General features: G+C 48.9%; 1 protein-coding gene across 1 annotated transcript in view; it reads right to left on the minus strand.

Annotated features, from left to right (window-relative positions):
* Window positions 1-15,934, minus strand: part of RABGGTB (Rab geranylgeranyltransferase subunit beta) — a gene marked incomplete in the record, with an annotated part of 59,889 nt that extends 43,955 nt beyond the window's left edge. The window contains 2 exon segments of the mRNA XM_073593718.1: window positions 12,817-12,924; window positions 15,797-15,934. Of these exon segments, the coding sequence (XP_073449819.1) occupies window positions 12,817-12,924; window positions 15,797-15,799 (111 nt within the window).
* Between the last annotated feature and the right edge of the window lie 341 nt (window positions 15,935-16,275).

A 16,275-nucleotide genomic window follows, 5' to 3' on the forward strand; every position in this document is an offset into this window, starting at 1 on the left:
GTCCCGCATGCAAGAGGATCTTTTGTCCTTGCCACAAATCTGTCTATCTTTTTGTTGAATCGGGATGCAAAGAGATCTACATCTGGAACCCCCCATCTTTGGCATATGGCCCAAAAGACGTCGGGATGCAGAGACCATTCCCCTGGAAGTAGCTGCTGGCGACTTAGATAGTCCGCCTGCCAATTCTCTATTCCCGGGATGAAAACTGCCGATATGCATGGCACATGCATCTCTGCCCAGACTAAGATCTGGTTCACCTCTTTTTGAGCAGCTCGGCTCCGGGTGCCTCCCTGATGATTGACATAAGCCACTGCTGTGGCATTGTCGGACTGGATCCTGACCGGACAACCCTGTAGCCTGATAGTCCAGGCCTTTAGAGCTAGATGTATCGCCCGGATCTCCAGAATGTTGATGGGTAAGGTCCTCTCTGTCTTGGACCATACCCCTTGGACCGCAGCCTGTTCCAGAACTGCTCCCCAACCTGACAGACTGGCATCTGTTGTTACCACCGTCCAGGTAACTGGTAGAAAGGATTTCCCCTTCTGCAGGTTTTCGGGTATGAGCCACCAATTGAGGCTCTGACGCACCGCATGCGACAGGTGCATCGGAAAGTCTAATGCCTGAACCTTCTTGTTCCAGGTCGACAGAATACTGTGTTGCAGCATTCTTGAGTGAAACTGAGCATAGGGAACTGCTTCGAATGAAGACACCATCTTCCCTAGTAGCCTCATACAAAGGCGGACTGAGGGACCCTTCTTGGTCCTTACTGTCAGAATCAGCTCTCTCAAAGCAGTGATCTTTGCCTGGGGTAGAAATATTTTCTCCTGGCTTGTATGTATAATCAGACCTAAATATTCCAGTCTTCTTACTGGTTTTAGGAAAGACTTTTCTAAGTTGAGGATCCAACCCAGGTGTTCTAGATACCTGACCGTGGTCCTCAAGTTTCCATTCAAAGAGGCTACCGACCGGTCTATCAAGAGCAGGTCGTCTAGGTATGCTATGACAGCTATACCCTGAGCCCTTAATCTGGCCAGAGGAGGAGCCAAGATCTTTGTGAACACTCGAGGTGCAGTGGCTATCCCAAAGGGCAGAGCCATAAACTGGAAATGGCGCCCTCCTACCTCGAAGCGCAGAAACTTCTGATGAGCAGGAAAAATGGGCACATGCAGATATGCATCTCTGATGTCTATTGATGCCAGAAATTCTCCTCCCTGCAGGGTGGGAACTACTGTTCGAATTGATTCCATGCGGAAGGATTGAATCCTTAGGAATCGGTTCAGATCCCTTAAGTCCAAAATGGGCCTGACATCCCCATTTGGCTTTTGGACCGTAAAAAGGTTGGAATAGAAGCCCAATCCCTGGTCCTTTGCGGGAACTATCATAATGACCTCCTGCGACAAAAGTCGCTCTAACGCTAGAAGGAGCGACTGCTTCTTCTCTGGGTCTCTGGGAACATTTGATCTGAGGAACCGAGGAGAAGGGAATTCCTGAAACTCCAGCTTGTACCCTAAGGTTACCGTGGAGACTACCCATCTGTCCTGGAAGTCCTCCTGCCAGAGCTCTGAGAATTGTCGCAGTCTTCCCCCCACTCGAGCGAGCGCGCCCCTTCATGAAGAGGTCTTAGTGTTTTGCCTAGTAGGCTTCTTCCCCCAGGACTTCTTTTGTCCCTGGGGTTGACTCTTGTTTCTGGACCCAGACGGAGGAGGCCCTCGAGACTGCCTGGAGGCTGAAGCCCCTGGTGCTGGGGCAAGAGTCCATTTGAAAGAGGGACGCTTACTCTTCTTCTTAACAGGTAAGAGTGCTTTTCCCACAAGAGATTCTCTTGATATAGTCATCCAAGTCTTCTCCAAACAACCTTGCACCACAAAATGGAAACCCAGCCAGCAGTTTCTTACATGGTGCTTCGGCTGACCAATTTTTTAACCATAGGATTCTACGTATATGCACCAACCCCAATGAAAGACAAGAGGTTTGCACGATAGAATCTCTGATGGCGTCAACAACATAACATAAGGCCGCAGGAAGGTTAGCCAACCCATGGGCCTGCTGTTCAGGTAAAACTTTGATGACCTGCTTAACATGGTCTCTTAAGTATTGACAGACTTCAATCGCTGCAACTGCAGGTTGAGCCACTGAACCTGCCAAGGAGAAAACATCCTTCAATAGGGATTCCATCTTTTTATCAACAGGATCCCTGAGCATCTGAGCATTATCTACAGGACAAGTCAGACTATTATTAACGGAGGAAATGGCCGCATCAATGGCCGGTATTCCCCACATTTTAATAAACTTTTCTTCCATCGGATAAAGTGTTGAAAACTTTTTCGGCGGAAAAAAACGCTTATCTGGGTGATCCCACTCAGAATAAAGGAGCTTTTCAAGTAAATTATGAACAGGAAAAGCATGTGTAGTTTGAGGAGGTTTCAGTGACCCTAAAGAAGAAGAGGGTTCTTTAGCGGAGTCAGATATGGGCAACTTAAATGTGGAGTGGACCAATCCAGTAAGGATCTGCACTAAGACTTTCTCTTCCTGGGAAGTCGCAGAGGGCCCCTCTCCACCTGATTCCTCCGAAGAGGAATCATCCGTCCCATCCTGATCCTCTGAAAGGGATTCATCTCCTTTATCCCAGAGCTCCTCTGCCTGAGGGTCTTGGGAAACAGAGGAAGGCCTAGTGCGTTTTCTTCCACTGAGTGAAGATGTAATCACGGCCATTAATCTTTCCTCTATACCATTAATAGCTGAGGAAAAAACCTCCTGTGTAATGTATACAGGGTCTGAAGTGCCGGAGGCAGGTGTAGCCCCTGACCCCAACAGCTCCCTCTGGCTAGCCGTCCCTGGCCCCTCAGGGGGGGGAGGATGCTGCAGAAAGGGGGTCCTCAGAACCTGAACGAGATCCCCTAGAGTCTCTGGTTCTTGGGGTGTTTGAACCTCTTCTACCCATAGTGCAAAGCAACAAGGTGGAGGTATCACAAAATGAACACTGACTGCTGAGCGATTTAGTCTGGCTAAAAGCCTTGCTACCAAATGCCCAGTCTGGTGTTACCTTAGCAAATGCTGCCTAGGAGAATGCCTGTGTCCCACCTTACATGCGACCGTCAGCTCTGTGTCCCTCCGAAGGCTGTGTGCACCTGTACAGAGTGCTTTTAATAGCCTGCAGCTGGCCTGTGTGGGCGTCTGAGCACGCTGGACGCTGTGCTGACGCGCCCCCCCCCCCCCCCCCCCCCGCCCTCGTATTTCGAAAAAACGAGCGCTTCCCACAATGGCCGGCCCTCCAGAAACAATATGGAGGAAAGGCTGGGGGAGGAAGGAGAGAAGCCGGTAGTGATGGGCCTGCACGTGCAATGGTGGCAAATGGCGGCGGCGGTGATAGAGCCGCGTACAACCGCCTTACAGACACCTGCAGCCTCCCCCTAGCCTGGGGGGGGAACATTCCTGAGGAGAAATCCCCCCCCATCCCATCCTACCTGGAGCCGGCCGGAGGAGCTTGTGCAGCGTGGAAACACTGAGACCGACATCAGCATGAGAAGGTATGTGCACTTGGCAGCCCCCGGTGGTCACAATAGGCATAGCATGCATTTACCTTAAAGGAGAAAACCTACTAGAATTAAAAAATTCTGCGGAATCTCCTCTTACCTTATCCAGCCTCAGGGTTCTGTTATACAGACCCAATCTTCACCTCTCACGGTGGGCTCCGTTTGAAAAAACCTTCAGAGACTGGGGCCCCCTACAAATAGAGGGATCCACAATTCTGGCCCCGTAAAGCACCCTGCCAGAAATAAGGATAGAAAACCATTTTCTGATCTGCGGGGTCCAGCTCTCTAAAAAGAGAAGCGTTACAGGTAAAACCTCGTTTCTTCGGACACGAGGCCCGGGTACCATCCAATTCGGCCTAGAAAGACTTTGAAATGGATCCGGTTCACCTGGCTTGCCCCAGTATAGGATACAGGATAATACCTTTGGAGCTCAGCACAGGACATCTTTACACGTCCATCACCTAAGACACTGGCGTAAAAACTGAGGTATCCCTGCAAGGGGAGGGATTATATAGGGGGTTGAACTTTCTGATAGGGTGTGCCAGTTTCCAATCACCTAGTGATACCCTATATAACCCATCAGTAATTACTGAGGCTCTGTGTCCCGTGATGTTCAAGAAAGATGCTTCTTTAGAGGCACACTTATTACTCTCCATTGCTTCTGCAAGCCAAAGCAAGGCTAGGATAGCAAAGGCCAATTATAGGTGGGGGCAGTGGCAATTTGTTTGTACTGTTGGAATACCAGTGAGGGGGATGTACTGGACACCTTTGCTGCCATGGTGCTATGTGCCGGGTGTCCAGTGCGTCCTGTGCCTTTAAAGAAAGGTGGGCTCCCTCCAGGCTCACCTGCACTCTGCCTATCCATTATAATCCATGTGCTTCTACTATGGAGGCTCTCAAAATTTAGAGTTAGGACTGCAGAAAATACTGGGGTGCCTTGTCGGGGCCTCTGTAACTTACACATGTATTTGCACATATGTGCAAACTAGGGTTGCAACTAACGATTATTTTCATAATCGATTAGTTGGTCGATTGTTTCGATTAATCGGTTAATAACCTTAAAAAAAAAGTGTGGTGTATAATTTAGTTAATATGTAAAGTTTAAAAAAAAAAAAAAAAACTATTTATTCTTAAATATCTCTATGCAGTGGTAAATATAAACAACCAACTATATGGTTAGGGAGCAAAATATTGAATCCACTCTGAGAATAACAGACAGAAGAGATATACTGTATATACACTATTAGAGGAGATATACAGTTTTTTGGCCAATTTGTTGTTGGGCAGATTAAAAAATACAAATTGCTGCAAAAACGCATTACATGCTTTTCTGCAGCTTCTCCATTGAAGTATATTGAACCAAAAAAGCACCGTTTTGCGTTATAAAAAAAAAAAAAAGTCCTTGACACTTTCCAAATACGCAGCGGTTGAAAAAAAGCACAGATGTGAACGTGTCCTTTTAGAAAAACATGTTAAATGAACTGTAGTGTGTTTCTGCAAAAAGCACCAAAAAACACAAAGATGTGAACCAGGTCTAAGACATTTAGTAACATAATGAGGTTAAAAGAAACTAAAACGAGCCCTTTATAGTACAAAAAAAGCAAATCGCTACTGTAAGGGGTTCCTTTTTTTACTGTAGAACTGTGAAAGTAATATTTACAGTAGCGATTATTTGCTCTTTTTGTACTATAAAGGGCTAATTTTATTATTTTTAACCCCATTATGTTACTGGCCGATTAATCGATTATCAAAATAGTAATCGATTAATTTCATAATCGATTAGTTATCGATTAATCGATTAGTTGTTTCAGCCCTAGTGCAAACTAACCCTGTTTTTAACGCACACTGTTCGGTTGGTTTCAGGCTAGTCGGAAAGTTGAACTGGGAATTTTCTTTGGTTTTGTTGAGCAAGGGTTGCCTTCCATGTGCCCCTTGCTGCAAAGGCCAGTTATAGATGGGGGCAGTGGCCATTTGTAGGTGGATAGGAGGAGCTGTGCAAAAAATTTGGCATCACAGATGGTGCGATCATCTAAGTTTTAGTTATTGTGATGTAAGTCACTTTGGGCGGGGGGCCCGTGGAACCCAGAATCCTTTGGATAGGTTGGGAAACCCTTGTTCCAGCTCCCCATGCACCTCCTATGTCTCAGTTACCCTGTGTCTAGGTGGGGCACAGGGTGACTGAGAAAATGATGGACATTAAGAATGTGGTTTGGATTAATTAAAATGGAACAGTAATATTTATCAACAATATCCCTCAAGAAATATATTAAACAATGTTCCATCATTCTGATACAGTGGAATTAATGTAAGAGTTTTGCAGACTGTTGCCGTGCCGTCTGCAATCCCTAATTAATCAAAGCATTGCTTGGATGTGGATTCCAAGGTCTGCAATGTAGGAGACAGACCGTCTGCTAATTCTGAGAACTCCTGCTATTATGTGAAGGTGTCCTGTGTTTATAATTATGATAATGTGCGTTGTGTCTTCCGAGCTAAAAGACGGCAAGGCTGACCTTTAAAAGTCAAACCTCTGAGTCACCTAGGCTGAGTAAATGACTAGTTAATTAGCTCATGTTAATTTATGTTTTTGGTTAATTGGTAGGGTAATATGGATCAGGAGGGGGGAACCTCCTTCTGAATTGTATACAAGACTGTATTCTTGTTCTAATAGATTCCATGTTCAAGCTGTGTAACTGAGCTAGTCTTGTCTGGTTCTTAGTTACAATATATGGGCTGTAATATCTGATATCTGAAGGCCCAGATTGGAGGAAGCAGTGTACTGACAGCACTCAAATGGAGTGCGACGGGGTTCCGGTGGCAATTATTATACATACAGAATTGGAATTCCATTTAAGGGGACCTTCAGTCCCCCTCATGGGTGGTCTCCACCCCCTTCCCACTAGTGCTATCTTTGTTTGCATGTGTACCGAAGAGCTCTGCCCTGCCTCTGGGACCCAGCAGAGACTCTCAGCACATATGTGCTATTGCAGAGGATTTCTCATGTATGCACAGACAAGTTTAGATCTAGGGTCTGCAATTCTTCAGCATCTTTGTGAATGCGCAAAAAAACCCTGTGTGTGCGCAGATCTCTGAAGCCCTGTGGAAAATCTATGCATGTGTGGAATTGGCAGCATGCATGGGCCACATTAGACTCCAAGTAGTGGAATGTCATTCTCGCCTAGGCAAGAATACAGAAAAAAAAAAAAAGTCAGAAGAACTTTCGAATTCTGGGAGAGGGAGGGGGGTGGAGTCAGGTGCAAATAAGTGCTTTTCCTGAGTTAAAGTGGAGTTCCACCCACTTTTACAACTCTTCAGCATCCCTCACTAAACTGTGCACTGTAAACGAATTGGATATTTTTAAATTTTTTTTCTCAGCACCTACTGTATATGTGCTGTATTCATTTTTCACTTCCTCCTCCCTGGCCATGGCCCACCGCATCATTTCCTGTTTGCAATACCTTCTGGGAAGGGGCGGCAACTTCCTCTGACACTGCCGTTGCTATGGAAATCTGACCTGAAACCTATTACACTGCTTGTGCTGCACTGAGCCTGTGCGAGATCTGCAAGGATGAGATCCAGGAAGAAATACAGTCTGGCTTCAGATGCCCACACTTAAGATGGCCACGGCCTGCTGTAAGTTTATAAAATAACAAACTATTGCTATAAACTAACAAAACAGACCTTAGTTTACAGACTAACTTTACTAGAATACATTAAGCTTGTTTATTATAGGGGTATTTTTAGTTAAAAAGTATAATTTCGGCCGGAACACCACTTTAAGGTCCTCTTTAACCACTTTCTGACTGCCTAACTGGAAAAATACGTCATTACTTTGCAGTTTCATACTGGGGTTATGGCTGCTATTAGATGCCATAAGCCAGGTATTAAATTTTTCTGCAACTGCCTTGCTTTCCGATAAATTGATCCAAGCGGCTGATTGGCCGCTGGATCACTTTTAGAAGCAGCAGGAGGGGCCATTTAAAAAAAAAAAAAAAAAAAAAAAAAGTTTTTGTTAGAAGATTTTGAAAATAAGTTATTTTTCTCCTTCACTGATGTGGCTGCAGTGATGATCAGTGTAAAATGTCCCCCATCACAGTTGCCAGTTACCGGTGTTCTATCAGATTACCGCTATCCATCAGATTGTGAAACGGAAAAGACGTTCCGACCAAAAATTCTTCATGCGTTCCATGGCGCTCTATGCATTCCACGCACCTTTCCACTTTACCACCAACAGAGCCCATCATATTGTTCGACAACAGCAGCAATCTTACTACACCCAGCTACATCTTGAACGTCAGTGTAATTTTACCAATAAAGTGAGTGTATAGAAATAAATATAGTATATTAACATCTGTGATGCGGTTTGGATGTTAAATGTAGAAATCCTAGGGCCCCTTTCACACTTGTGCGGCTTGGAACTGCAAAGTCGCACCCCATGATTTTCAATGAGTACCATTCATATCTGTGCGACTTCAAAGTAGTCCCTGCACTACTTTGGCCCGACTTTGATGCGACTTGAGGTCTATAGACTTCAACAATACACAGGCATTGTTTCAAGTTGCGGCGAAATCGCGCGACTTTCAGGTCGCACAAGCGTGAAAGGGGCCTAAAGGTTTAGCGCTGAGCAGTGCGGCGTGTACCAACATGGCCCCCGCCACCTTCCTACTGCCGACATCCAGCTTGTTACAAAATGTAACTTCAAAACAGCATCACAGATGTCAATATACTATATGTATTTATATACCCTCACTTTATTGCTAAAATTACTCTGAAATTCAAGACATAGCTGGGTGTAGTAAGATGTCCGCTGCCGCTGTTTTATCAGATTACCGCTACCTGTCAGATCGTGAAGTGTTTGGAACGCATAGCGCATGCGCAGCAAGTATTTTTCTGTCGGAGCGTCACTTCTGTTACACAATCTGGTGGGTAGCGGTAATCTGATAGAACACCGGCTCTACTCTTCTCATGCTGTGACAGCGTGTGAGGAAAGGAATGCGGATAACCGTCAAGTTTGTTTGCATGTGATCAGCTGTGACTGAACGTCCATGGACGCCCTTCCAGAATAAGAGAGCTGCCCTGTAGCCGTCTTTTGGCTATAGCGTGTCATGAAGTTGTTAAAAGGAAGCTTTGTATTCATTCACAAAATACAAAGCTCCCTGTGAATGGCTGAACAGCGCTCAGCCGGACTCAATTTTGTCCCGGGACTGCAAAGGGAAGTTTCCATTCCACTGCCAAACACAGCGCTGTACATAGCTGAGGCCACATACAGCCATTACAGCGCTCTCAGGCACTGCCTCTGTAACAGCTTGGACCAAATGAATTACACTATATTACCAAAAGTACTGGGACGCCTGCCTTTACACGCACATGAACTTTAATGGCATCCCAGTCTTAGTCCGTAGGGTTCAATATTGGGTTGGCCCACCCTTTGCAGCTATAACAGCTTCACCTCTTCTGGGAAGGCTGTCCACAAGGTTTAGGAGTGTGTCTATGGGAAGGTTTAACCATTCTTCCAGAAGCGCATTCATGAGGTCAGGCACTGATGTTGGATGAGAAGGCCTGGCTCACAATCTCCGCTCTAATTCATCCCAAAGGTGTTCTACTGGGTTGAAGTCAGGACTCTGTGCAGGCCAATCAAGTTCCTCCACCCCAAACTCACTCATCCATGTCTTTATGGACCTTGCTTTGTGCACTGGTCCAAATCATTTGGTAACGAAGAAAAAGTCAGACCGCTCCCAGGATAACCACCATTCAGTCATGAAAAGAATACTCCCTCAGCCTCACAGGTGCTGGCTCTGCACGATGCATAGAAAACAAATTAGAAGATCTGGATGGCCGCACTTCCGTGAAAAAAAGCACCTTTATTGTAGAAAAAAGTTTACAGGTCACATCAAGGTGGATACATAGGACAATTCCAAGCTTGAAATTGTCCTATGTATCCACCTTGATGTGACCTGTAAACTTTTTTCTACAATAAAGGTGCTTTTTTTCACGGAAGTGCGGCCATCCAGATCTTCTAATTTGTTTTCTCCAAATCATTTGGTGGAGGGGGGGTTATGGTGTGGGGTTGTTTTTCAGGGGTTGGGGTTGGCCCCTTAGTTCCAGTGAAGGGAACTCTTGAGGAGTCAGCATACCAAGACATTTTGGACAATTTCATGCTCCCAACTTTGTGGGAATAGTTTGGGGATGGCCCTTTCCTGCTCCAGCATGACTGCGCACCAGTGCACAAAGCAAGGTGTACAAGCTAGGGTTGTCCCGATACCGATACTAGTATCGGTATCGGCACCGATACCGAGCATTTGCCCAAGTATTTGTACTCGGGCAAATGCTCCCGATGCTTCTCCCGATACCTAGAAGTCAGCTATGATCGGCACGTGGGGGAGTTACAAGATTCTCCCCCAGCGGCTTTAGTGACATACAGCGGTGATCGGTCACCGCTGACTGTCACTGCATCCTCCTCCATGCCCCCTCCTTTCCTCTGTGCCTCTCCGCTGTCCCCCTCTGTTCCACCGTTCTTCTCTCCTTCTCTGTCCCCTCAGTTCTGCTGTGCCTCTCCGCTGTCCCCCTCCATTCCGCGTTCCTCCCTCCTTCTCTGTGCCTCTCCGCTGTCCCCCTCCATTCCGCGTTCCTCCCTCCTTCTCTGTGCCTCTCCGCTGTCCCCCTCCATTCCGCGTTCCTCCCTCCTTCTCTGTGCCTCTCCGCTGTCCCCCTCCGTTCCGCCGTCCTCCTCCTCCTTCCTTTGTGAATGGATAGTCAGCTGACTCTGTCCATTCACATAACTGAAACATTGTAACCTCCTGTGATTACGATGTGTCAGTTTATGAATGGAGAGGAGCCGCTGTCTTCTCTCCATTCATTTTCAGTGCAGCTGAGGCTGCAGAAAAAGGGACTGAGGAATCTCTATCCTGTCTCTTTCTCTGTCTTAAGGGGGAGATATCAGAGGTCTGTTAAGACCCCTGATATCTCACCAAAGCCCCCCAACAGGGCTGATTAAAAAAAAACAAAAAAACAAACACACATTGCAATAAAGAATAAAAAAAAATATTATTGTAAAAAAAAAAAAAAAAAAAAAACCACACACACACACACACACACACACACACATACACCGTTCACCCCCCCCCCCCCCCCCCCCAAAAAAAAAGAAAGCACCGTTAAAAAAAAAAAAACACTGTCACGTGACATTAAAAAATAAAGTATTGGTAATGGGTATCGGCGAGTACTTGAAAAAAAGTATCGGTACTTGTACTCGGTCCTAAAAAAGTGGTATCAGGACAACCCTAGTACAAGCTGATGAATTAGAGTGGAGACTGCGAGCCAGGCCTTCTCGTCCAACATCAGTGCCTGACCTCACAAATGCACTTCTGGAAGAATGGTCAAACATTCCCATAGACACACTCCTAAACCTTGTGGACGGCCTTCCCAGAAGAGTTGAAGCTGTTATGCCGCGTACACACGAGCGGACTTTACGACAGACTTTGCCCAGCGGACGGGATTCGATCGTGTGTGGGCTCCAGCGGACTTTGTTTTCTCAAAAGTTGGACAGACTTAGATTTGAAACATGTTTCAAATCTATCCGACGGACTCGAGTCCGGTCGAAAAGTCCGCTCGTCTGTATGCTAGTCCGACGGACAAAAAGCCACGCTAGGGCAGCTATTGGGTACTGGCTATGAACTTCCTTGTTTTAGTCCGGTCGTACGTCATCACGTACGAATTTGACAGACTTTGGTGGATTGTGTGTAGGCAAGTCCGTTCATTCAGAAAGTCCGTTGTAAAGTCAGTTGAAAAGTCCGCCGGGCAAAGTCTGCCGTAAAGTCCGCTTGTGTGTACGCGGCATTATAGCTGCAAAGGGTGGGCCAATGCAATATTGAACCCTACAGACGAACACTGGGGTGCCATTAAAGTTCAAGTGCGTGTAAAGGCAGGCGTCCCAATACTTTTGGCAATAAAGTGTATTTAAACTTCACTAAAAGCAGGAGATCAGCTTTAACCACTTAAGGACTGCCCCACGTACATATACTGCAGCAGGGTGGCCCTTATGCGTGAAATCACGTGCCTGGAAGTGATTTTTTTTCTTCAGGGTCTGGGGTGCCGGCAACTCGCTTCTGCTGTGATTGGACACAGCAGGAGCCAATCAACGGGACCCGCCGACCGTTCCCAGGGCAGACAGAACAGCATTCTGTAAACAAGGCAGATTGCCGTTCTGTGACAGGAGAAAACAGCAAAAAGCACATCCCCCCCAGTTAGAAAGCACCCCCTAGAGATGAATTTAACCCTTTGATCACCCCTGATGTTAACCTCTCCCCTGCCAGTGTCATTAGTACAACGACAGCGCATATTTTTTTTTAGCAAAGATCATTGTATTCGTGTCACTGGTCCCCAAAAGTGTCACTTAGTGTCCGATTTGTCAACCGCAATCCCGCATTAAATCACTAATCACCACCATTACTTGTAAAAAAAAAAAAAAAAAAAAAGTTTTTAAATTTAAATTCCATAAATATATCCCATAGTTCGTAGATGCGATAACTTTTGCGCAAACCAATCAATATACGCTTATTGGGATTTTTTTTTTTTTTCAAAAAATACGTAGCAGAATACATATTTGCCTAAATTGATGAAGAAATTAGATTTTTTACATTTTTTATTGGGTGTGTTTTATAGCAGAAAGTAAAAAAATATTGTTTTTTTTTTTTTTTTTTTCAAAATTGTCTTGTTTTGTTTATAGCTGAAAAAATAAAAAGTGCAGAGGTGATCAAATACCACCAAAAGAAAGCTCTATTTGTGGGGGAGAAAAAAAGGACAAACTTTATTTGGGTACAAAGTCGCACAACCGCGCAATTGTCAGTTAAAGTAACGCAGTGCCGTATCGCAAAAATCAGCCATGAGGGGGGAGGGGGAAAACTTTCCGGGGCTGAAGTGGTTGAAAAGCCTGATCACCCTGGTCTAGTGTGAGATCACATGGTCACCGACTACCTGGGAAGTACGGAGGTTTCATGCCACTGCGGAGTCTATTACTGTGTGTGAAACATAAGATGACCAGCAAAGCACCCCATGTACATACATAATCATACACTATGAATAACGAAAGTTTAAAGTTGATCTATACCCAAAAATAGAAGTCAAATATTGCAGTCCTCAGATGTGGCGGCTGCATTTGTTTTCTTTTTTTTTCAGGCCAAAAAGATCCCCAGAAAGTTCAGAAATGCAGCATCCTCGCCACTTCCTGTGAGCTGAACTGTTTTTGGGTTTAGTTCCTCTATTTTATAACAATACGGGAAATACTCACATAATCATCCTTCTTGGCTCCATACGACTCGATGTACTCAGAGTGTTTATCCAGAAGAAGAGCTTTTGGTGCATCGGGCTTTAACACAACGTCCTTCTGGGGGGTTCCCTGTAAATGAGAGCACATTATAATTATATTTTACAGGAATCTACACCCCCCCCCCTCAGGGTCACACATGGATAATGGGGTCACAATAGTGACACAGTGAGACCCATTTACTAGAGGAATGGAAAATGTTCACACAATCAGTTGAAGATTTGCTCCAATCAGATGAAGAAGAAATCCGCGGTTACTTATTTTTACTCTGCACAGGATTGGAGGATTACCTTTGTATGAAATCTGTCCATTCCTTCAGTATATCAGCCTCAGTATCTCACTGATGTTATGTGAACAGGAAGAGGCACAGACAAGACAGGAGAAATCATGGTTGTCACCAGGAAGAATGGGTCTGACAGGAGGAGGGGGCGAGTGGGTGTGACAGGAGGAGGGGGCGAGGTGGGGTGTGACAGGAGGGGGGGGCGGGAGTGGGTGTGACAGGAGGGGGGGGGGCGAGGTGGGTGTGACAGGAGGAGGGGGGCGAGTGGGTGTGACAGGAGGAGGGGGGCGAGTGGGTGTGACAGGAGGGGGGGGCGGGAGTGGGGTGTGACAGGAGGGGGGGCGCGAGTGGGTGTGACAGGAGGAGGGAGGGGCGAGTGGGTGTAACAGGAGGAGGGGGGCGAGTGGGTGTAACAGGAGGAGGGGGGGCGAGTGGGTGTGACAGGAGGGGGGGGGCGGGAGGTGGGTGTGACAGGAGGGGGGGGGCGGGAGTGGGTGTGACAGGAGGGGGGGGGGGGGGAGTGGGTGTGACAGGAGGGGGGGGGGGGGGGAGTGGGTGTGACAGGAGGGGGGGGGGGAGTGGGTGTGACAGGAGGGGGGGGGGGGGGGGGGGGGAGTGGGTGTGACAGGAGGAGGGGGCGAGTGGTGGTGTGACAGGAGAGGGGGGGGCGAGTGGGTGTGACAGGAGGGGGGGGGCGAGTGGGTGTGACAGGAGGGGGGGGGCGAAGTGGGTGTGACAGGAGGGGGGGGCGAAGTGGGTGTGACAGGAGGGGGGGAGTGGGGTGTGACAGGAGGGGGGGGGAGTGGGTGTGACAGGAGGGGGGGGAGTGGGTGTGACAGGAGGGGGGGAGAGGGGGTGTGACAGGAGGGGGGGGAGAGGGGGGTGTGACAGGAGGGGGGGGAGAGGGGGTGTGACAGGAGGGGGGGGGAGAGGGGGTGTGACAGGAGGGGGGGAGAGGGGGTGTGACAGGAGGGGGGGGAGAGGGGGTGTGACAGGAGGGGGGGGGAGAGGGGGTGTGACAGGAGGGGGGGAGAGGGGGTGTGACAGGAGGGGGGGGAGAGGGGGTGTGACAGGAGGGGGGGGAGAGGGGGTGTGACAGGAGGGGGGGAGAGGGGGTGTGACAGGAGGGGGGGGAGAGGGGGTGTGACAGGAGGGGGGGGAGAGGGGGTGTGACAGGAGGGGGGGAGAGGGGGGTGTGACAGGAGGGGGGGAGAGGGGGGTGTGACAGGAGGGGGGGGAGAGGGGGTGTGACAGGAAGGGGGGGGAGAGGGGGTGTGACAGGAGGGGGGGAGAGGGGGTGTGACAGGAGGGGGGGGAGAGGGGGTGTGACAGGAGGGGGGGGAGAGGGGGTGTGACAGGAGGGGGGGAGAGGGGGTGTGACAGGAGGGGGGGGGAGAGGGGGTGTGACAGGAGGGGGGGGGGGAGAGTGGGTATGAGAGGAGGGGGGGAAGTGGGTGTGTGACAGGGTCTGATCAATGGGAGAGGACACAGGCGGGGGGGGGGGGGGGGGGGGGTATCAAGCTGCTAAATGTCCCGGATTGTCGGGGATAGTCCCAGGATTTTGGACAATGACGTGTTGAAGAAGGGGGTGAGTGCCGGAACACTTGGAGGGGAGGGGGAGGTGTGATACCTTTGAGAAGGGATGGCGGAGGGTGATACGATGGGAGGGATAGAACTGGGGGAAAGGAGGGGATGACAGGGGGCAATGCTTAATTGGGATTGGGAGGTGCTTAGGGATGACAGGGTGCAAGGGGGGGGGGGGGTACAGGTGTAGGAATGACAACAGGGGGCCACAAAAGGAGATGTAGGGATGACAGGGGGCAATGGGGAGTTGTAGGGATGACAGGGTGTAGGGATGACAGGGGGGCACAAGAGGGGATGAAGGGGGCAATGGGGAGGTGTAGGGTGACAGGGAGAATAGCGGAGTTTTACAGGAGGGAGTGTAGGGGGATAGTGGAGGTGGGATGATGGAGGAGGAGAGGGATAGTGGAGGTGGGATGATGGAGGAGGAGAGGGATAGTGGAGGTGGGATGATGGAGGAGGAGAGGGATAGTGGAGGTGGGATGATGGAGGAGGAGGGGGATAGTGGAGGTGGGATGATGGAGGAGGAGAGGGATGGAGGAGGAGAGGGATAGTGGAGGTGGGATGATGGAGGAGGAGAGGGATGGAGGAGGAGAGGGATAGTGGAGGTGGGATGATGGAGGAGGAGGGGGATAGTGGAGGTGGGATGATGGAGGAGGAGGGGGATAGTGGAGGTGGGATGATGGAGGAGGAGGGGGATAGTGGAGGTGGGATGATGGAGGAGGAGGGGGATAGTGGAGGTGGGATGATGGAGGAGGAGGGGGATAGTGGAGGTGGGATGATGGAGGAGGAGGGGGATAGTGGAGGTGGGATGATGGAGGAGGAGGGGGATAGTGGAGGTGGGATGATGGAGGAGGAGGGGGATAGTGGAGGTGGGATGATGGAGGAGTAGAGGGATAGTGGAGGTAGGTGTAGGGGGAGGAGAGGAGGGATAATGGAGGAGGAGAGGGATGATGTGGGTGAGGGGAGATCTCGGTATCCGCACACACAGTAGAGGTGCCGGGAGGAGTACAGCCCGGGATCTCTCCCCGCAGTCACGTGACCCCGGCTCTCCTCTCCGCTCTATCAGCGCTCAGCACTCACCATTTCTCTGCTGGGCGGAGCCCCGGGGACTCTAACTGTCGGTCAGGACCCCCGGCTCTGAGCGCTGATTGGAGAGATACTTCTTAGGCGTCCTTGGCCGTGCCTGATTCCCACGCCGCTCTTAGCTGTCCTTAGTGATCGCCTGTCAGCTGTTCTCTGGCTGGGATGAGTATTGTATAGTGTTGTGCTGAGCTCTATGGACAGAGATCAGATTTGATAACACAGCTTGTGAAATGAAGTTGATCATTCATTGTGAAGGACAATGCTGTGAAGTTGTGTCTTTGGCTGGGTGTAGTGCCTGCAGAACAAGACCCATTAAAGTGAACGGGGTGACCCCACAATTCTGTGCAATGCACGAGGTTGCCGCATGCTAGTGTGGGGTTTGAAGGGGTTAAAGCGGGTGGTGAGGAGGAGGTACAACACTTCAACGCCTGCCAACTGCTTTCTGAAGAGCGATATAAACGCAGATTGCTGTTCAG

The sequence above is a fragment of the Aquarana catesbeiana genome, linkage group LG07 (assembly GCF_042186555.1).
Source record: "Aquarana catesbeiana isolate 2022-GZ linkage group LG07, ASM4218655v1, whole genome shotgun sequence".
Classification (NCBI taxonomy): domain Eukaryota; kingdom Metazoa; phylum Chordata; class Amphibia; order Anura; family Ranidae; genus Aquarana; species Aquarana catesbeiana.